Genomic DNA, 23,952 nt, shown 5'->3' with positions numbered 1-23,952 from the left:
AGTGAGGGAATGACCAGAGAAAGCATCTGGGGTTGAACTGACCATTTAGGATGATTCTTAATTTTTTCAGAGAAGTACAACTGAGGGTGGCCATCTTCTTACCTAAAGTTCCTTTTTCGTCTTTGTTAGGCACAGAGAACAAGACTACTCAAGCACTACTCTGACCTGTAAAGGTTCTCACACCATAACCACAACATAAGTTGCATCATGTTTCCACACGGAAAATACTTTGGATTCTATTTTCTAAAAGCATTAGCTCTTCTTTAGGACTTCCGTTGTGACACTGAAACTCTAGTAAAGTTTCACATAGTTGCTTATATGACACTAGGTAGCAAGATTTATTCCTGTGTATTTAATTGAAACCCAAAGGATGGCTCTATAGTGATACAGAGCATTAATGAGGAAAGTTGCTGATACTTACACTCCCTTTAGACTTCCTCGATCCAACCATGGGAGGTAGAGAAGAAGCTTTCTGACTGTGGAAACAAATTGCAGTTTGGACATGTGAACGTTAGTTACAAATAATATATGATGCCCACGGCAAGCATTCTAACCTGCTGCCCCTACCCAGAAGTCCTTGTGGATTGACATTTGTGGTTAGTTCCATAAAACCTCAAAATTCCATTCCAAATCATTTCTAATGGTTTCCTGAATATTATCTGACTCAATGCTTATAAACAAACTTTTAATAAAAGTTTTTATAACACTTTGAATATAATTGGCCCCCATAATATTGCTATTAGGAAGTGTGGCTTTGTTGGAGTAGGTGTGGCCTTGTTGGAGGAAGTGTGCTACTGTGGGGGTGGGCTTTGAGGTCTCTTTCTTAAGATTCACTCAATATGACAGTCACATCACTTCCTGTTACCTATAAGCTGTAGGAATCTCAGCTACTTCTCCAGCACCATATCTGTCTGCCCACCACCAAATTCTACTATGATGATAATGGACTGAACCTCTGAACTGTAAGCCAACACAATTAAGTGTTTTCCTTTCTAAGAGTTGCTATGGTCATGGTGTCTCTTCACAATAACAGAAACCCTAAGTCAGGCAAACAGTTTTAATTTAAATTCCCAAATTTTCTATTTGTAGGTCAAAAATCATTTTTAAGCTAAGTAACAATAGTGCCAGATTGGGTCAAAAGCAGTAAATTTGTTGAGCATGGTTCCACCTAATCTAGAAATAGAGTCTCAGGTATCAAGTTCAAAGCTAGCCCAGGTTACAAATACTCTCTCAAAAATAATAATTATAATAATGCCTTATAAAAGTAATGTCTACTATGTCCACTTGTGGTGGAAAAGAATGAAAAGCACTGGTGCTTATATTCAGAGAGTTTTTAAACAGGTTAATTATTACCACATAATAATAACAATTTTTTATCATAAGTTTCAGATGTCTGTGCCATTAGGCAAGAATCCATCTCATAATAAGTCTCTAAAAATAGAATATGCATGTAACAGTAAACCTTATTAATGTTTATGATAAAGACTTGTAGTGAGTCACAATTTTTACATTAGTACCACGTGCCCAGTGCTGCTCACAGCAGGCTCACCAGTCCTGCTCAGCAGAAGTTGTTAAAGGACTGGGTAATCAGCAGCCAGTCCATTGGAACACAACTCTACTGTTCACAAAGGAGCCCAGGCCCAACAGTCCTAACTTCCCATTCTACTACTCACTAAAAGCCTCCGTTAACCCCATCAGCCTCACAAATACAAATGAATAGGGTCCACCCTGGTGATGTTCCACTCTGCCTCAGCAAAGGACAGTCATGAAAAGGCAATTCTGAGGGCCAAGAGGCCCTGAACTCTGTACGGAACACCAGAGATGGATCCCCAGCACCCACCTAGAAAGCTCCAGGGCCATGGCTCAAGGCTCTGCAGCACAGATGCTGGGATGGATATACATGACATCCTCACAAAGGGTGTTTCCAAGGGAAAATCAAACAGCGCATCACAAGTAGCTACAGCATAAGCCTTTCAGAGGAGATGGCTCAGTGGGAAAAGGACTTGCTACAGAAGTGTGGAGACTAGAATTTGAGTCTCCAATACCCATGAAAATACTCAGAGGGCACAGAGACTGCCTTGTAATCTCAGGGCTCAAGAGACAGAGATAATGGATCCCTGGAACAAGCTGCCTTAAATTGAATCAGCAAGCTGTGGTTTAAGTGAGAGACCTTCTCTCAAATAATAAATTTGGGAACAGCCAGAAAGACACTTGACATTAACCTTTGACCTTCGTGTGCATACATACAAATAAACACATACACATAAGTCTGAAAGTTTGGCACTGACTCTGTACTCAGCTTCGCTATCGGTTTGTGTAAGAGCAACTACACTGCTTTCCTATCTTAAGGTTTCTAAAAGGGATGGAGGGCAGATAAGGCTAAGCGTGCTTATCATCCCAGAACTCAGAGGTGGAGGCAGAAACAGTAGGAGTTTAAGGCCAGCCTGGGCTGCAGAGCAGGTTAGAGGCCAATCTAGGCTATGAGAGATCCTGTCTCAAAAAGATAAGCAAATAAAACTTATAATGAGTGTAAGCTACTGTAAGTTTCTCTCCAAACCAACTGAAAAACTCACATGTTCTGACTTCACTGCTAGACTCTAAAATGCCCATGAGATTTATACAGAGAGCACATGGTCTATTATCTTCTTCACAATAATGGAGCTTTGTATTTTCTTTAAACTTGGTGCAATGCATAGGTATAGAGTCTTTCACAAATTCCAACAGTATGTTTTATGCAACAGTTCTCAGTCATGAATGCTGTCTATTCTAACTGATGAATAAGACTATTGGTTACAGAAAACACTCTTTTCTTTGTATTTGAGAGAAGTTAGTCTTGAACTCACTACATAGTTGAGGATTATCTTAACCTCTTGATCCTCCTGCCTCCACCTCTGTGCTTGGAATACCGTGTGTGCCATCACACCTACTGTCAATCATGCACTTACATTTATATATTTCAAATAGATGGAACACATGGCATAATGGCCTTTCTTCCCCCATTGCCCACTCTTAATCCCCCTCCTCCCTTTACACTGACATTGCTCCAGTGCTACTTCAAAGAGTGAGAGTGAGTGAGCAAAGACAAAGACTTACCCATACGGCCTTCTCATTGCTGATTTGTCAAAAAGCAATTCACTGTAAGGTAGTCTCTTAAACTTATCTCTGCCAACGGCCACGTAAAACTGCCCGTTCTCCAGTTCAGCTCCACTCTCAACCAGTTTTCCTTCTAGAGTATAAAGCCTGTCAAAATACAATGCCAACAATTAGGATTTCCACAACCATCTGGAGAGGTGCTTAAGAATGCCAACTAAACAGGGCACTCAATTCTTGACATGGTTCATCTGTTACTCTTCCAATTACTGACTGTGAAGCCAAGAGATTCAACAGGAACCTCTCATCATACCAGAGATCTGGGCACTATCTGGCTCAACAGGCACCAGTACAGAAATCCCTCCTGATACCACAGGAAGATGTTAGAGGAAAAGGGAGAAAGTTACTGATTTAGACTGTATTTCTTTTCATTTGTTATTATTTAGGGGGAGGGCATGTTTGCCATGGTTAAGTGTGGATGGAGGTCAGAGACAACATTCAGGAACTGGTTCTCTCTGTCCAAGAATCACAGTTCTTCAGACTTGTGCAGCAAGGAAGTCTCTACACCCACTGATCTATCTCACCAGCCCCAGAATGTAGTGTTTAAATGAAGTTGAGCTTCCGTGGAAGACAGATTGATGTGTTTATCGATACTGTTTCCATTTATTTTCTTGGTATACTTGTAGGCCAACAAGTTTCCTGCCACATTCTCTATTAAGGATAGCCTCTGGCCAAGGTACTACAGCCAAACAAACAGAACTGGGTAAGAAAAAAAGAAGGCAAAAGGGAAGAAGGGCAGGGCAAGCTAGTACTAATGGTGCAGAACTGCATAGCATGCATGCTTGTGTCTCCTTTTTAGCCATGCCTAAGCACGAGAGTGAGCATGACCCTCTCAGAGCTGTGGGGTTCATGGAGCCTCCTTTACTGTAAAACTGCTGCTGTAACTGCAATTAATATGTCACTTATTGTAAGAACACTGATTTCTTTACTAGATGGTTTAAATTATCTATGGAATTCTTTTAAACAGAGGAAAGTAGGCCACTAGATAACTAAACCAGGAAGATAATGTAATTTTGAAGATTATAAACAAGCGCTAGTAGTTTGTGTTACAAAATGTGTTACAAAAACTTTCAAATGTCTTATATTAAAAATGTTGAATAACAATAATAAAATCCTTCTTTCACTAGGAAAGCTGAAGCAGAAACATCATGAGTTCAAGGCTAACCTGGGCTACATAGTGAGTTGTAGACTAGCTAGCCAGGACTACAGATTTTGTATCAAAGAAGAAAAAAAGGGGGATCCATTGATATATCAGCTGGCCATGAAGAACACTAAAAATATTAACAAAAGTTCTGGACAGTATTAGTTCTCCATTAGCATGCAGATGTTAACATTTTTTTATAATGTGGTATTTCCAACTCTATACATCTAAGTAGGAACACAACCCCGATTTCTGCTTAGCCTACTTCATCGAGTCCACCAATCTGAAACAAAGGCACTGTGGCCAGCCAGTTCTCCATCAGGGAAGCTGTCCTGTACATCAAAGGGTACCCAATGGCACCCCAGACTCTCCCCTGCCTATTGTAGACTGCCCAGAACTACCCTAGACTCCCCCCTGTCTATTATAGATGCCCACAAGCACCCCAGTCCCTCTCCACTAGATGGAAGAGTGCTGTTCACAGGCCCAATTGTGCTCACCAGAACTGGCTCCAGATACAGATGCAAATCCCCTGGAATTAAAATCACATGTGGCTGAAAACCACTGGTCAAGAGCCAGACAGCCAGACATTCTTCACCCCCTTTCCTCCAAATAGATCCAAATCAAATGTTACAGTAGAAATGAAAAGATCTGGACTCCAAGATCTCCCAGGCAAGAGCTGGCTAGTTTAATAGGCAGGTAGATAAAGCTACTGTGTAAATTCTAACCTGTGATTTTATTATTCTTCTTCAATATAACCTCTGTTGATGACCTGTTTCCTTCTGTTCTCTCAAAGCACAGGAAACATGAAAAGAGAGTTTTATCTGTGAATGCTATCAGCAAATTAATATGCTGATATATAACAGAAAGATATATTCTACTATTATACCCTACTATTAAATAAGATACGTTCTACTGTTAAATAAATATACTGATGAATAACACAAAGAGTTATCAATGTTCTATGAAGAGAGAGTGGGCTCTCCCAAGTGAGCAGCACTAAGTCTACCATTGAATTAATCATTAAATTTCTCAATTGAATATATTAGCTCACACCTGAGATCATAGCACTCAGGAGACAGATACAGGAGAATTGCCAAGAGTTTGAGGGTACCGAGTAAGTTACAGATAAAGTAACTATAAAAGCTATAAAGTGAGACCTTGTTTCAAAAAAAATTAATTTCTCTAAATATTCACAAGTATGGGGAATGTGTATTTTTATTTCTGTTAGTGCTTGCATGTCTACTCTTTTCCACCTAAGAATCTGTTCAACTATAAAAAAAGATACATTTAGACAAGAGATTGTCTGTATATATCTTCATATACTTTATATTATTTGTTGGGAAAGTCAGAATGTATGCAGATGTCAAACGAGAAGCCTATATATTTTTAAAACTATGCATAATTAGTGATGTTGATTTCCCTACTGAAATCAAAATAAGCCAGAAGATAGCTAAGGTTTAAATAAAAGTTAAAAGCACAAGATGAAACAACATAAAATTATTTTTATAATCCCAGAGTCAGGAAGATTAGAGCTAGTGATAAAATTAGTGAACACAAAGAAAGACTGAAAACTCAAGATGTTTATATACAAAACAAATAAAGAAAATGCAAACTGGAAACACATTTGAAACTTAAATGCAAACACACACACACACACACACACAAAAGGCCAACTTCTCTAATACATAATGTGTGATTGAAAACCAATAAGACAAATGTGCAAGGATCATGGTAGATCATGCAAAATGGAATCTAAACACGTATTGTTTATCTAGAAAATAGCTAAGTACATCAGCTCCAGACTGCCTGCTAGGCTTGCCATGCTACCAGTGTCTGCTTACTCTTGGACATGTAACTTCCCTCTCTGGGTCTCATACATCATGTCTATCAAAAGAGAATAACACTATTTAATTCATAAGAATGCTGAGCTAATTCATTTAAAAAGTAAAGTGATTATAAAAATACCTAGAATGGAAGGGGGAAATCATACAGTACTATATATCAAATAAATAAAAATCAAGAAACAATAAAACCTGTGTGTGTGAGTGAAATACATGTGTGATGCTATGAGCATGTGGAGTGTAGATTTGCCATAGGCAACCTTGAAGTAAAGGTCAGAGGGAGTCGTGCAGTATCCTGATCTACCTGTCACTCTCCATCTTATTCCTCTGAAACAGGGTCTCTAATTGAGTCTGGAGCTAATATGGCTGACATCCAGCAAGCCCCAGAAACCCCTTGTCTCTGCCTCCTGAGTACATATTTTGTGTGTGTCTATAACCCTAACACTGAGGGACAAGGGCAGAGCCAGAAGGACCAACAGGGCTTTCTGGAAGCCAGTGTAGCTCTGGGTTCAAGAAAGGCTCTTAGGAAAGTGGAAATCACGGTACACAGCATCCTTCTCTGATCCCTGTGTTACACACACACTCAAGAAATGGGGGAAAGAAGGGGAAGTAGGAAAGGAGGAGAAAGGGAGAGAAGAGGGAGGGGAAACTAGGAGTGCATATGCTTGTACAAGCATACAATATTTGTAGTTCTGATTTCTAGGGTACAAAAACTACTCAGGAAAGGGATAGTGGATCCGAATGGGAGAAATACTTAAAATTTACACTTTCTGCACTACTTGAATTTTTGTCATATGCTAAGCATTATTTTAAATTGAGACAATTTATACTTATATTTTCAGTGATGATAAAACTATTAAGATAATATATAAACATGCATTCAACTGAAAGACATGATATGCAGTCATTTGGGAATTTAGTCCAGGCAAAGGCTGTGCTTTGGTATGTGTGTGTGTGTGTGTGTGTGTGTGTTGTGTATGTGTGTGAATGTGCACGCATGTATGGTGTGCATGCACCAAACAGACAAGAATGTGTGCATGGTGCATTAGGAGGAATGAGAAAGAGGTAGGTACTGAACTGCTTGGATTTGGGGACACATGTGAGTGTGTAGGTGTGTGTCCGTACACATGCACTACATATACGCTTTTAATGCGTTCTGTTATTTGTAATCATCCATCAGAAAAAAAAAAAAGACATAAATTAGCTTGCCTAAAGGGATCATTACAGGGCCAGCGAGAGACTTCAGTGAGTAAAGGCGCCTGCCAGAAGCCTAACAACCTGAGTTTAAACCCCAAGACCCACATGGAAGAAGGAGAGAAATGACTTCCAAAGGTTGTCTTCTGGCCTCCATATGTACTCACACACAGACACACACACACAAACAAACATAAATAAGTAAATAAATAAATGTAGTAAAAAAATACCTTAAGCAATAACCTCATAGGCTATACCATGCTTTAAATGTTCATTTAAATTACACTAAAAATGCTCTTGGTTTTAATTTTGGATCATCTCACTATCCTCCCTCACCTGTCTCCTCCTGAAACCCATCTCCTCTTTCTAGCATCAGACATTTTTGCCTGAGACAAACAGTTTAAACCCCTGAATAAACAGTCTTGCCTCCCTGAGGAAAGAACAATCAACTAACAATCATGAAGCTGGTAGGGGCCAAGAAGTCCCTTTCTCTTAGCTTAGAATGATGTTTGTTTATTACTCTGCACTAAAATAGCAAAAACAGGTTAAATCTCTTGATGTGTTCCAACATGCCACAGACTAATAGAAACAAACCCTATTAAAGTGCCATTATATATCATAGTCTTCATATAAAGAAACTGAGGCACATTAAACTTAACAGGGTCAGCCTAACTTCAAATCTAGCAATCAGTGACTCCAGAGCCCATGGGAACATCTTCGAGGATTCCCAAATCACCCCCACTGTGAGAATTGCTATGACACACCTGTGGACAGCCCCACTCCGAAGAGTTATTTTTTCTGTGACCATCTGTAGTACGTGATCCCACTGATTTAAAGCTTTTCTAGGGATGAGGAGTCGAGAAGCTGGGCTTATGAGGTCTCCATTTGCAATCAAGCTGTGGAAGAAAAGGAAAACCAGACAACACATCTGAAAACTGTTATACTCATAACATTCAAATTCCAACCCCCAAGGAAAGCCATAGTCAATTAATTCTACCCTGAAATATGAAGGGCTCCAACTTACAAAATGGTGCAAGGCTCATGCAGTGATTTCCTGAAACGGGCAGACACATTGATCCTGCTGTGGATAACAGGCTTCACCTTCAAAAGCAAAACAAAAGGGAAAAAGTCACTAGCTTTCTAATGGATAAACAGGACTGTACTCGTGCTGAAATAAGGTAATACCACCTTGTTCGGACTCAATTTTGTGTTTGTTTAGACAGTTCTCAGTCCTCTACCCGACTCTACACAATGGTCAGGTCTACCTTTGCAATACTTTTGAGATTTCCATGGCCTTCACCATGGTCCAGATATATTAATTAAAATAATTAAAGTAAACTAAAATAACTAGTAAAAAAGGCAAAAAATATTGACATGCTATATCTAAAATAATTACTATGCTCTGCTAGGAATGAAAGTTTCCAGGTTATTCTGACTCTAATCTAATTTTGATATAAATCTTGGTCTTTATGGGGTTTGTCTTTAAAAACTCGACATCCTTGAGCTTGGGCACTAAGAGACTCTTCAGAGACATGAGACCACTCTTAGTGTGGCCTACTGATGGACCTTTATTGATAAGGGAATAAAATCTTTTAATTGGCTTAATCAGCAGAGTTGTAAATAATTATTTCACATGAATCATTTCAAGGCCTCTGTTAAAGCCTTGCTCTCTTTCCACTTGGACACATACTCCAGATTCACCCTTCACCGGTGGATAATTAGATGCCATCAAAGAAGAGCTCCAAAAGATTAAAGGAAAAAAATTCTACATTAAGCGCTAGGCACACTTATTACAATCTATGCCAAAGGTACAAACAAATCAATGCTTCCAGAAAAGTACAATCAAATAAACCTATAAAACCTGACTTTGGAAGAGCCCTCTCCTGCAGCTGCAGGGCTGTTTCTTGCCATCTCTCCTCCCATTGCTGGCACACCTGCTCTCAGCTCCTGAAGCCCCACCTTGATCTGTGAATAAAACTTTTCCACTTCACCTCATCCTGTGTTCATCACAGGCACTCTATCACTACCCTGGCCCCTCGGCTCTTATAGCTAGGGGACTCTGATTGCCCCCTCTCTTTTTTACAAAAGATCTCTACCCTAAGCTCCCTTCAAACTCACTAAGTAGCCACGGACGACCTTGAACTTCTTATCCTCCTGTCTCCAACTCCCAGGTGCTGGGATTACAGGCATTATGCCCAGTTTATGTAGTGCTGAAGACCAAACCCAGGGCTAGGCAAGCACTCTACTGACCTGCATCCCTGCCCTCCCCATCTGCTTTTGCCTCTGGAGACTAGGGTGCAGTTAAAGCCACATATCCCTGTGGAAAAACACACATGAAAGGGCTTTTATCACCACCCTAGACCTTAGAAATGCTCTGCCAACCTTCCACTCATTTATTCCAAGACAAAGATTATTTTCTATCTTTATAATGGCTAATTCAAGGCCTTACTTATATCTCATGATACACACACACACACACAGCCAATAGACATAAAGGTCTTGCTTCCCTTTCTTCCACAGCCCAGCTCTCCCATATCACCAACCCTTTCTCCTATTCCATCCACCTCAGAAGATCTTTGTCCCCTTAAAAGACTGTGCTCCATCTTAATTTTGTCCCCAGCCTTCTCCACTTGCTCCACTAATGCTGAGACTCTCCTTCTGGAGTGTGTAGTTTTGTTTATCCCTTGGCCCTACACCCTTCTCAAGTGCAGTCCCCCCCACTTTCCATCCTTCATGTGACACCAACTTCCATCCTGTCTTCTCTTTAGTATTCTACTATATGGTTTCCATCTGTACTACTGGGAACCAACTCTCCATCACGGTCCTGGACAAGGTTCTTCTGTCATCAGCCCTCGTCTCCTGGCAAAGCTCTGTCCCCTTAAGCTGTGTGCTTTCACCTAAATAGCTTGCCACTGTCCCTAAGGCATGCCCTGTGTCTACTTGTGCTTTTGCTCACTTCATCCCTCTGCCTAAAATATCCTCCCCATTTCTCCAACTGAAATTTTACTTCCTCTTCAAGGCTTGACTGCACTATGCCCCCATCATTTGCCTTTCTCCTCAGGCAGTGGCTGCAGCTGCTGCTGCAGTACCAACGACAACACTTACGGTTTGGGGGTCAGGGCCTCCATTATACTAACATGCTTTCTGATGCTATTAGAAACACCACGGCCAAAAGCAACTTGGGGAAGAAAGGATTTATTTGGCTTACAGTCCATCAGTGAGAGAAGTTAGGGCAGAAATCGTAAATAAATACTGCTTACTGGCTTGCTCAGCTTGCTTTTTTATACTATCCAGGACTACCTTTCTCAGGGCTGAACCCTCTCAGATCAACCTTTAGTCAAGAAAATGCCCTACAGACTTGCCTACAGACCACGCTGATAGAGGTATCTCCTCAAATAAGGTTCCTTCTTCCCAAACGACTTTAGCTTATATCAAGTTGACCAAAACTTAGGACACCTATACTAAAAGAATAAAAAATGTATAGGCAGAGGGCAGCAATTTTGCCAAAAATAAGTAGCTGTCTCCCACTCCACTTTACTTCACAAGAGGTACGGAGCTAATTTCCAGGCACTGTGTTTCTTTTCATCATTAAAATAACTCACTCAAGAGTCATTACTATAGACACACTACTATAGATACACTACATGAAGAAACAGGAGTTTGGTTAGTTAATAGGCCTGAAATCATATTTAAGAAGATATATAATTAAGTATGGTCTGTAACATCAGCACTCAAGAGACAGAAGCAAGAAGACTGTGAGTTCCAGCCCATCTGGGTTCCACCATGAGACCCTGTGGGAAGAGCCATGGGGAAACAAAGGAGGGCAGGCAAATGAGGGGGAAAAAGAAGAAAGGTGGAAAAAGACGGAAAATATGTAAGAGGATGAAGGCAAGAGAAGGAATAAAAATAAAGGAAGAGAAACAGAAGGAAGGAGAAGGAGGAGGAAAGGGAGAAAGAAGAGTAAGAAGGAAGGAGAACAAGGAAGGAGGAAGGGGAGGAGGAGAAAGAATAAAAAGAAGGATGGGGAAGAAGAGAAGGAGGGGAGAGGAATGGTTAAAATGCAAGGGAGGAGAAGGTGGGGGAAGAGGAGGGAGGGGAACAGCAACAGCAGCATTGTCAGTGAGGAGCCTATGAGCAGTTAGCTATTGGCTATACTCTCTGCTGGCTAAATAATTAGACTTGAATAATGCATGGTAGCCTTTCCTTTAAGAAACCACCCGTATTTTTAGGTATAGAGTAAGGGACTGATGGGGGGGGATCTCCCTATGTATTTCCATACCATTAAGTAGTACAGATGGATGTGGGGAAGTGGAATGGAAGAATCAAATGAGGAGGGGGAAAGGTGAGCAACAGATGCAATACAGAGAGTAGTGGCTAAAACTAAGGACCACTTGAGCGATCATATAGAAGTACAATGCAATAGACGCTTCTTACATTATATAAGTATATAAATGAAATCTAAATTGAGTCACCAAGTAATGGAGCAGAGTAAGCACCAACTAGACATCTATTGTCACCAAATAAGGCCTCCAGTGCCAGGAATGGGTTACATCTAATTGAGTTGTTGGTCAAAGAGGCCCCATGGACACTTCCTAACAACCCAAAACACTCCCAAGTCTGTAGGTTGCTCTCCAAAAACTGACAGTTAAGGCCTTATTGTGGTAGATGACACCTACACAACTCTTTGAACTGGAAGTCGACCTGGTGCCTACCTAGAGCCTTCACGCCTATGGACTGATAATGTCCATGGTTCTGGAAGACATTCTGCATGATACCAAATGAGAAGGGTAACCACCAAACAAACTACAACCCCTTTGATCTCCAATGGTGACCTGCCTGAAAGACAGGGTACAACAGTGGTAAAGATCTGAAAGTAGCCAACCACTATCTGGTTGGGTTGAGATTTATTCTATTGGTTAGAACATGTATCTGTCACTGTATGGATGGCCAAGAACCTGAGACTAGGCAGGCCATGGACCTAGAGGAAAATCAAATACTACTGTTCTCCTAGGGGAACGTATTGATAAGTTGACTCCTAAAGACGTTCAGCTCTACTCAGATCCGTGTCCTGCTCAGGCATCATCAGAGAAACTGCTTCCTACAGCAGAAGGAAACATATTTTTGGAGTTTTTTTTTTTTTTTGTCTCATAACATTTCATATGGATTTCTTTTACCTTGTATGTCTTTGGCTCATCTAGTGTGGTTTCCAGTTATGTGTTTAATCAGAATCTGTGTGCGGGAATGTGTGTTACTCTGCATCTGAATGTGTTTCTTGTGATTTTTTTTTTGGTTCTTTATTTTCTTTCTTTGTTTTGTCCTATTCTGATGGGTTTGCTTTTGTTTTACCTTATTTTTCACCTGTTTGATATTTTCAATAAGAGGGAGACAGAATGAATGTGGACTTGGGTGAGTAGGGAAGTAGTGCAAGCAGATCTGAGAGGAGTTTGGGAAGGAAACTAAATCAAAGTATTTGCTTACTGTATAAAAATATCTATCTTCGATTAAAAAAATTTTAAAGACAAAGAAAAAGAAACAGCCATGTTTAAAGAAGAATTCTTCAATTCACCAGTTGCTGGAAGGAACAGTACTCATAAATGGTTGCTAGGTGGACATTAAATGTTGATTAGAATTTAACTAAAAGCTACTCTGACTTAGAAAAAAATTTTAAACTTTAATTGAACAATTTTTCCAATTTTATTCCCATGGGTAGTTCACTTTATGTAATGCACGCGTCTTAAGTACTCAAAGAAACACATGGTATAAAGGACTGTCCCTCCCACTCCCATTCCCTAGCCATCAGACTGCAGTCAATGATAGCAATATTCCTTCAGGGAGAGTCTCTGCGTGTTATCTATAGCCCTAACAGACATGTAGCTTTGAGCTAAGTGATAGAGTGCTGGGACCGTTCTGCACCTTGCTTTATTAGTGATCCTGCACGGAAAGTGTTTGTACTGGTGCCTAGAGAAGGGTAGCTCCCCTCAGGTCAGCTATCTGCACTGCACCCCACAGAGGCGCTGCAGCTCAGTTACCCTCTCCTGAAGCAGCCAGTCCCTTCCATTGTGTCTCAACTTCTGCTATTCACTTGCAAAAATATATATTTATCCACACAATCAAATATGAGATTTGGAATTTCCTGAAATAAAGGATACATAGCTTTTTAGGTCAATGATGTTTGTAACAAGATCAAATTGACCTGAAGAGTCTCTTCCTTTGCTTAGCTCATACACTTCATAAAAACCTGGAGTTAATAAAAAATAGTACTATCTGAGACAGGGCTGGGGCTTAAGTAGTCCTTAGAAAACAGCAAATCTTCATTGCCTGCTTACCTGCTCGCTCTTAGGTCCCTGGCAGCTAAGTGTGAAGGAATCTGCACCCAGGTGAGGGACAGGCCTTCCTGCCGTGTCTCTCACAGTCCCTTTCTTCCACAACCCCCACCACAACTGTACTTCCTTCCTGACAGCTCAGACAACAGCTGCTGGGGTGTCCATGGTTCTCTACTGCCCTGTCTTGTCTTTACCATAGCACTTATTGTCACCTAACTGTGTCATATAGATTGGTTTGCAATCACCAATTCCTGTTGTTTTACTTGCTCTCAATGTAATCAGTCAACACACACTACATCAGTTGACACGTTTTCAGTCTGTATAGGTCTTACCACACACTCTTGGTAGTTTGAAACCTTGTTGAATTGTTGAATTAAAGATAAAGATAAGTAAGTTATATAAATTATTTTAAAGTTCTCGTCTAAGTTATTTCACTTTAGTAATTTATAAAAATAAATACATACATTATAACTCTAACTTTATTCTGAATATAAAAGTTGGTAGTTGAAAAAAATCACAGCATTAGTATGAATAGCCATTATTTTCTACATGGTTATTTTCAGCATGGCAAAGATCTCCACCAAGGTTTCATGATTAACCATCTAAATTGAAGACTAATCTTAATTACATTTAGCCCCAGTGATGCTAACTAAATCTGCATTGTCATTGTCAACAACAGACCAATAAAAGTATGTGAAAAATAAAGTAATATATCTGAATTAAAAAATCAATAAAAACACTGATTAAATCAATTTTTAATTTTTAAATAATTATTATTTTTATTCTTGTTTTGAGACAGGTTTTTATGTTGCCTAGGTTTATCCTCATATTTGCTATATAGCCAAGACTGACCTTGAACTACTGATCTGCCTACCTCTACCTTCCAAGTGCTGGAGTAACAGGAGCATGCCACCATATCCAGCACAACATGCATGCTTCTAATTAGCATTTCCAATAACATCACATCTAAATTCAAAATAAACCAAATCAACTGGAGTGGGGGCTTTCCAGAGCTCTGATCTGGGAAGAGTGTTGGTCAAGTGCTCGTCTATATTATGACCCTGGTAATGGGAGACAACGGTAAATGAGAGTTCTTATAATTTTATCAGTCCTCTTATAAGAACACACGCTTCCCCTTGGCCTTTGGCACAGACAGTATTTAGCATGAGAATGATGTGAAGTGTCTTCATACTGAGTCTGAAGGTGTGCACACCAGGGCTAGAGGCTAAGGAGCTCCCACTCCCACCTTGTGAAGCAGGGGTAGGCCACACAGGTGAGCAGGCTGAGCAGGTTCAGCATGTAACCTGTACCTGAGACCAAGTCAAATACACTGGCACCACTCGTTGGTTTGGGGAATGAATATTCTTGTAGAACAAAGTAGAACAGCAGTCGTGAGAGATAGGATATGGTTGGGGATGGAAGGAGTAGGAAGAAATTCAGTAAGTAACAACATACTATTAGGGAGGAGAAGCTAGAGCTAGACTCTTTAGTACAACTATAGTTTAGTGTGAGATGTCCCCCAGAAGCTCACATGTCACCACCCAAGGACTAAAAGAAGACAAAATTCCTAACACACTGAGAAGTGGGTTAGTCGAATCAGAGAGAGAGACAGGTGCATGATTCTGACCAAGTTCTCATTTCTGCCCATAAGTAAAAGATGCATGGAAGAGAATAGGTGGTGGCAGATAAATGATAGGAAGGGAGGGAGAGAAAAGAGGGAGGGAAAGAGGAAGGGAGGGAGGGAGGAAAAGTACATGATAAGTAGGTAGTTGGGTGATAGAGATAGCTAGATGAAAAGTAGGTAGATTAGATAGACAGACACACAGACAGACAGATAGAAAGATGATAGATAAATAGATGGATGGATGGATGGATAGATAGATAGATAGATAGATAGATAGATAGATAGATGATAGATAGATAGATAGATAGATATGCATAGAAGGCAGTTTTAAAGTATATAGATAATAGAAATAGATGATAGCTAAATAATATATGATTGATGAATAGATAATAGATGGATAACAGATAGATGATAGATAGATAGATAGATAGATAGATAGATAGATAGATAGATAGATAGATTAGATTAGATGTACAGGTTAAGTAGATAATATATCTGTTAATCAATCAACCAATAGATTTAGTGATATTTTATTTATGTTTTATAAATAAAGCTTGCCTGACGACCAGAAGGTAAAACTAAGCCACTAGAATCCAGGCAGTGGTATCACACACCTTGATCCCAGGATTTGGGAGACAGAGGCAGATAGATCTCTGTGAATTCAAGGCCACCCTGGGCTACACTAGATCAATGCAGAATCAGTTCTAGGTTGTGATGGCTCACACCTTTAATTCCAGTACTAGAGAGTTGCATGCCTTTAATCTAGAGAGGAATGTAAGGCAGGATGAGACAGAAACTTGCTCTCTTTTCAGTCGGAGGATTTTTTAGAGGTAAGATCTCCCTAGTGGCTTGACTGCTTTGTTTTTTTGATCTTCAGGTTAAAATCCCAACATCTGTCTATGGGTTTTTACTATTCGTACTCCAAATAGAAGTAGAGGAGTTTGAATGATTCTACTAAGTCAGCCAAAGAACTGCTTGGGGAAGGAACTAACTGCCACAGTGAGTTGCACACACTTGCTGCTCCCTGGAGCTGTTACCTGGCACTTGCCACCTTTCCAACCCTGTACCAAGAAAAGCAAAGTCAGCCTACAAACCCAAGGGAACAAAGCTGCAGAATGGATTCTCACAGTCAGAAGTGCTTACCTCCTGTAGAAACTCCTTGCACTGTTTAAGGGCACAGATTTCAATAACTTTCTAAAATACCAGATTTTATGATAGTCCATAAAAGTCTATTTAGAGAAACTAATGTACTAATGTTAACCATTTGCCAAGTGTAGGCCAATATGCACTAGGTTTCTGCTTTCTTTCTGATAGATATTTAAAGAAAATGGGATCTCAAAAATCTTTGAGGAAACTTTGTTACTTTGAAAAATCACCCAGCATCAAAGAGGGGACAAAGTTCTTTGCAAAATATTTGATCATTTCTCGCCCTTTTTGACAAGGGACCCAAAAAAATTAAAGATCCAATAGTAAGAAATCATTTACCTAAGAATCAACATTACAGACATATCCAAGTATAAATTGTCCTAAAGAGATTTTTTTTAATCATTCATGGGCTGGGCATGGTGGCATAAGCCTTTACTTCCAGCATTCTGGAGAGGCAGGTGGATCTCTGTGAGTCCAAGGCCAGCCTGGTCTACAGAGTGAATTCCAGGACAGCCAGGGCTACACAATGAGACTCTAGAAAAAATAAAATCATCCAGGGTGTAACTCAATAGCAGAGTTTGTCTGGGACACATAAGGCACAAGGCTCTGTCCCTGACAACCATTTCTGAAAAGTAGAGGTTGTCATCATTCATTATCCCACTAGCACTGCTTTGAATGGAATAAAGAATAGCTAAAAGCAAGTGGTACGGTGAGCACACACTCCACAGGACGGAGCTGCTCTGCTGCTGACCATGGGCTGAAAAGAGGCTTTGGAAAGGGCCTCTATCACAAGAGAGATATTTCATTCTGCAAACAGTTCCTAAACTTAACAGATAAGCCATCCATCACAGAAATGCTCAGAGTGCACAACCTGAAAAGAAAAGATTACAATAAGAATGGAAGACTGAGAGCAGCCTTTCCCAGAGGATGCTCTATGAGAAAAATGTAAGAAACAGGCTTATTCCTGCTTTGACATTTCATTATAGGAGACAGTTGCTTCTGCCAAAACAAGGAAAATTGAAAGACATTTTTAAAAGGACATTAGAGAGTTTACGTTTCAAAGAAATCTAGATAACGTGAATTCTAGAGAGAATGGGTTCTAAGTGAGACGGAATCTAGGGCTGCTTGCACCGCCAGGATGACAAACCTTCTGTAGTGAGACAGCCAGAGGCCGGGTTGGCATTGTCGAGAAGACTAGGACGTGCTAAGTCCTCACCACCAACAAAGTCTTCTTTACCAGTAGCGGTCTTCAGGCGCACAGAAGTATAACAAAAGCTAGGAGCAAGGTGAAGAAGCAGAGACAGAAACCCCATGGCAGGGAGGGTTGGAGGTGGAGCTAGGTAATAGATTCTCCAGTGGCATATAGGGCTAACAGTTGGAACAACTGTCAAGAGACATCTCTAAATCTCATGAGGATTAATTCCCAGGCCCTGAGAGAAGTCCTAATTTTACCCTTGTAACATTTGAAAGCATTGGTTTAGAGAAGGCAAGTAAAGTTATCTGCAGCCTGTACTGAAACCAGCTGTGGGCTGTGAAAAGACCAGCCCCTTTCCCTGGCATCCCACAGAGGAGGCAGGGGTAATTTCTTCTTAGGAAAAGTATTTCCTACTTTCAGTTCCTACACCTAAAAAACTGTTCTACAATGTGACCTCTATACAACAAACACAGCAAAACAATTCAGATAAAGAGGAAAACAGAGTCTACTGTCAGAGGGGAAAACAAAGTCAAGCCAGACATTGCCATGATATTGACATGGGCAAATAAGGTTTTTACTGTTATAAATACATTAATCAGCTTGGTGACAAGGGGTTAAGCATATCAAACAAAACTAATGCAAAATGGAGAGGTCTAGATCATAAACTCAAACTCCAAAAAAAAAATAAAAAAAATAAAAATTCTAGAAGCAAAACCAGAATATCTGAAATGAAGAACTTATTACATAGGCTTAGCAGAATATACCTGAGAAAACAACTTTTGAAAGAGAAAACGAAGGTTCCAAGAGATTGTTCTGCTGGTAACAGTGCTTGCTGCACAAACCTGGCAGCCTGAGTTTAATCCCTGAACTCACATGGTTGGAAGAAGAGAACCAACTCCATGTAACTACCAGAACACGTGTGCACGCGCACACACATACACACCACACACACACACACATCAATAAATAAATGCAAAAAGAATTAAGTTAGTTCCATTAATGTTATATAAAATAAAAAGTGAAATAAAGACATTTCTGAGGACACACACAAGCCAAAGCCAAAAGTATTGATAACAGAGCCACACTTAAAAAAATATATGATGGAAGTTTCCAGACAGATAATGGAAATATTTAGAAACAAAGAAGCCTGGGTGTACATGAAAGAATAAAGAACACTGGAAAGAAATGTACCAGCTATTTCAAAGCTGTTAAAAAAGTGAACAACTGTAATGTTTATTTTTTAAAACAATGTTTTAAAGCAAAATAATGACTCATAAAGTTGCTCAATACATTACAAGAAGCAACTTACTTAATGTGAATGCAAAGGTATGACTGAAGATAGATGGAATTACACTATTGTAAAGTTCTTTAGGGACTGAGAGAATATTATTTAAAAGCAAACTAAAATTAAGGATACATGTTACAAGCACTAAAGTAATTATTCAGATCTCAAATATCATAACTAAATATCCATTATAGAGATAAAAATTAAATATTTCAAATGTCTGATGAACCTAAAGAAAGCAGGAAAGAACAACATGAAGCAAACAAAAGCAAATGATGGACTCAGATCCAATTGTGCCTATACCTCACTAAATATGAATGAATTACAAACTCCAAGTAAGGGCAGAATCAAAGAGACAGCATAAGAAAATAACACTCAACTGTACACCATTAACAAGAAGCCCAGTTTAGGTATAAAGACAGGAACAGACTGGAAAGCACATGGAAAGCACACTACCTGAATGTTAACCGAGTCCATCCAAATGCTTCAATCAGTGACAGAATGGGGGATATATCATGCCCATTTTCTCAACTAATTTTCATAGATAAGACATATATTCACTTTTAAAGTCAGGTATTTCTTTTTAAAGATTGATTGTATTTCTATATTGTGTATATATGCATGTGTGTGTCTATGTCTATGCGCGTGTATGAGTACAGATGCCCACAAGAGTCCACAGAGGGCACTAATGCCTTGGAGCTGGCATCACAGTTATAAGCCATCGACTATGAGTGCTGGGAACCAAACTCAGTTCGTCTGCAAGAGTGGAGTGTGCCCTTAGTCACTGAGTTATAACTCAACCCCAGAGTTGAGTGTTTCTTAAAGAATACCATATTCAACAATCTATTTGATATAGTAAAGATGTTTTTTCTTGTACTATTGTGCTCTTTAAGACTTCGGAAAATAAAATCAAATATTAGTATATCAGAAGATTATAACACCAAGTTGTTTTATCTCATGACCTTCTATGTTTCAAAGGAATATATATATATATATATATATATATATATATATATATATTCTGAAACTCACTCTGTAGACCAGCCTGGTCTTGAACTCACAGAGCTCCTGCCTCTGCCTCCTGAGAGTTAGGATTAAAGGGTGCGTCACCACTGAGCCAATTTTATCATGCCCATTGGGTTTTCTAAGCTGATTCCTCCTCCTCTGAACTCATAAAGGTCAGCATCCCCTCTCTAGGGTTCCATCCAGCCCTATTCTCTTCTTAACCTAAACATCCTACTGAACAAGTTTATCAAACCCACTGCTGATGTGAGAGGGTCTTCTGTTTTGTTTTGATTTCATTGGTTAATAAAGAAACTGCCTTGGCCATTTGATAGGCCAGCCCTTAGGTGGGTGGAGTAGACATAACTAGTAGACAGAACAGAATGCTGGGAGGAAGAGGGAAGTGAGGCAATCGCTATGCCTCTCCTCTCTGGGTCAGATGCCATGGAGCCAGCCACCAGGTCAGACATGCTGAATCTTTCCCAGTAAGCCACCACCTCGTGGTGCTACACAAATTACTAGATATGGGTTAAACGAATATGTAAGAGTTAGCCAAGAAGAGGCTAGATATAATGGGCCAGGCAGTGTATAAATGAATACAATTTGTGTGTTGTTATTTCGGGTGTAAAGCTAGCCATGCAGGAGCCGGGCAAGATGAAAATCAGGCTTGCCCGCAGCCTCTCATGTTTTACAAACTGCTATTGAACACAATTTTGCCACTGCCAACCAAGTTTCTATCTGTTGTTCAGATCTTTCTCCTGATACTGCATGTGTATACCCCACTAGAAGAGTCCACTTCTTCACCCTAAATGGAGATATAGAAAAATCTATTTGTACCTAAGACCTCACTGAGTCCCTGCAGCATAAAAGTTTATTTTGTCTCACTTGGTATTCAAAGATAACTCGCACGTTTTTTTCAAAGCTGTTAAAAAGCAATGCACAGCTGAAGAGTCACCAAAAAAGTTCAAAGAAGGGTCCCATGGCTTCTCCTTCCTCAACGTTGCTTCATCTGTTCCCACTCTGTACCTCCCACCCGTCACACACACACACACACACACACACACACACACACACACCAATGCCCAGCCTCAGGACCTCGCAAATCCTCCCACACTGCATCCAGAACAGGTGAGTACAATTTCTGCCTTTGGTGCCTTTCCTCGCTCACCCACCCATTTCTGAATTACTCTTCCTTCAGTACAGGTCCAACCATATGATATCCCAATGCAAGAGCCCTCAGAGAAGGTCACCGCCTTCGATGACAGCCTTGGACTCAGATGTTTTGTCTGGCCACACCCCAGCATGCAGCAGCCTTCTCACTGATCAACCTTCTTCCTGGCATTCAGTCAGCTGGATAGACTTCCTCCCTCAGAAATTCCTGATCATTCTCCTCGGGAGTTTCCTGTGCATCTTCCATGAATGTGACATATCCTTCTCCTGTTCCAGATAACTACTGGGCTGCATCTCTCTTCCTTTTGGTTTTCCTAGTAAGTACCTTCATATATAACCCACTGGTGGCACTTTAGACAGATAACACTTTAATTAAACAATAACTAGGATGAGTTTTTGAGCACAAATCATGCTCAGAACTCAACCACTTTGTCCCGTTTGCTTTTCATGATATCTTTATAGGGCAACTACTTACGTCTTTAAAGTTTACAACTTTAACTATAAAATGCTTTTAATTACACTGATATTTATTACTAAAATGTACCTTATAACATTAGCATTGTTCTATTTTTTATTTTTATTACATCTTATTTATTTATTTCAGGGCAGAGGTGTACATATGCCACAGTGGGTGTGTGAAGGTCAGAGGACAACTTTTGGGAGTTTTCTCATCCTACCATGTGGGTCCCAGGGACTGAACTCAGGTTGTCAGACTTGGTAGCAAGTGCCTTTACCCACTGAGACATTTCACCAGCCCTATGGTTAACATTATTCTAAAATTATAATGAGCCTCTTCACACTTCAGTAGGCAAACAAGGTTTCACATAAGGCCCCTTGTGATTCTCCATCCAGGTGTCTTAGTGCACCATGCAACCTGCTAGGGGTATCAGTAAAAAAAACTGTCCACTAGCAGACAGAACCAACACATATTGCCAATCATTTAACTGAGATCTTCACTGGGTTATGTGAAAATAAATACATGCACATATTCTATATATTAACATATAATAGGCCATGCTTATTCAGTGATCTCAAATCCACTGAAGTTCCTCTCTCTTCAGCTACTATTGTCAAATATACTTGATATGATCTCATCAATATAATCTCTGTGAACATAAATAGAATAAAAATTGAAGCCTACAGAAATTCCAGATCCTGGGTACAGTGGCAGAATCAAGTCCCTGACTGAATATTTTACAGTTGAGCTATAATGGCTTTTTTAAATTCCAACCAGCCTAACTTCAGTAAGAACCTAGTCATAGAAGGTGTTGCTAATTACAATGAACAGGGTGCTCAGAACATCCCTGGGAGGCTCCAATTAGTCTCTGAGCTGATGAAACATCTCAGCACTGCCCAAGCCCTGCACAGGTCCCTGCATTGTACCAGCACAGGCACCAATTCCCAGAAGAAGGGTTCATCTGTCAAGGTGGTTTACTCAGAGAGTTGTTCTCCGGCCAAATATGTTCACTATCCAATGGGTTTATATATCTGTCTTTAGCTACTGTCTAAATGGAGTTCTTCCTTTTCCCAGAGCAGGAAAACAATTCAAATCAAACCAACAAATGATTCATCTGTCTGAAGCACAACAGGGATAAAGATTCATATTTAGCGTAAGAGTGACCCAAAACAAGTGTGGAGTGATAGCTCACTGAGGACCTGAGATGGATCCCCAGAACCTCATGGGAAAAAAATCCAGGGGTGGTGTATACATCTATAGCCCCAGTGGTGAAGAGGCAGAGGCAGAAGGATCCCTAGAGCTTGCCAGTCAACCAGCTGCACCTACATGGTGAGTCCCAAGTGTGAGAAACTCTATCTCATAAAAAAAAAAAAAAGAGGACCAACAAGATGTCTTAGGAGAGCAAAAAGTGTGTTCCATAGTTCCATACAAGACCCAAGACCTAAATTTGATCCCTGGAACACACACTGAAAGAAGAGAATTGACTCCCAAAGTGGTCCTCTGACCTTCATGTGAATACACCAGCACATACAAGCACACGCACACTCACACGCACACACACGCATACTCTCACACACACATGAACATGCACACACACATGCATGCACACAATCCAAAAGATAAAATACTTATCACAGAAATTAATTATTTGCTTGGAAAAACTCTTAAGCATATGTGTATACTAAACAAATGCTCATATTACTAAGTCTTCAACCAATTTTGACCCAATTAAATCTATTTCCCAACATGTCTAATGATTGTAAGTCATTTACAGTCAAATTTCTCTTAACTACACTCTGTGGATTTTGAAAGATCACATTAACCCTGGGAACTCCTCATGTGCAATGTTAAACCTCTGGCTGATTACCTTATTCTAAAAATGATTAATTTGGTGGGCACTTTGCCTTATAGAAAAACCAGACAGTACTTGTGTCAAGGTATTTATAAGTAAGTTTGTGTGGGGCCCACTAATGCTATGCTGAAGAGAACAATATGACCCCTACAAAGTTAAAAAATAACCAATTAACCCAAGAGAACTCTCAGAAGTTACGGGAACTGCCGCTAACCAAGCATTAAAAAGGGATGCCTCTTTAGGCTGTACCTTTTATTTGCATGTTCCTTCTTACTAACCAATCTTGCTATCTCACCATTGTTGGCTTCTGATTTGTTTTGTTTTCCCAAATGGGATTTAGGTTACCAAACAATCTGGGCCGTAGAATATACATTTCCACTAAGAATACAGAGGATCAAACACAGTATTGAGAACAATGCCAGATGAAAGTAGGCAGGGCAGGAGAGAGAGGCATGTAGAATAGGGAGTTGTCTTCCACCTGCATGGATAACAGGGGTCCTGTGCAACGTGTGTGTACACAACCTGCGCTCAGATGTAGAGCAATACTAAGAATGCTGTTCACCCATCCATAT

The 23,952-nt window shown here is 40.0% G+C and overlaps 1 protein-coding gene across 3 annotated transcripts in view; it reads right to left on the bottom strand.

Moving 5' to 3' along the window:
• The window catches only part of Dcdc2 (doublecortin domain containing 2), a 188,351-nt gene that overhangs the window by 109,635 nt on the left and 54,764 nt on the right, over positions 1 to 23,952 (bottom strand). For all 3 annotated transcript variants that reach the window (XM_057787919.1, XM_057787918.1, XM_057787920.1), the window contains 4 exons: positions 8,351 to 8,427; positions 8,091 to 8,222; positions 3,094 to 3,240; positions 422 to 476 (listed from right to left, as the gene is read on the bottom strand). In XM_057787919.1, the coding sequence (XP_057643902.1) occupies positions 422 to 476; positions 3,094 to 3,240; positions 8,091 to 8,222; positions 8,351 to 8,427 (411 nt within the window). The remainder of the gene's footprint in view (positions 1 to 421; positions 477 to 3,093; positions 3,241 to 8,090; positions 8,223 to 8,350; positions 8,428 to 23,952) is intronic.

The sequence above is a fragment of the Chionomys nivalis genome, chromosome 13 (assembly GCF_950005125.1).
Source record: "Chionomys nivalis chromosome 13, mChiNiv1.1, whole genome shotgun sequence".
NCBI classification, from domain to species: Eukaryota; Metazoa; Chordata; class Mammalia; order Rodentia; family Cricetidae; genus Chionomys; species Chionomys nivalis.
The sequence above is the reverse complement of the archived record's forward strand: the minus strand, read 5'-3'. Positions and strand labels throughout refer to the sequence as shown.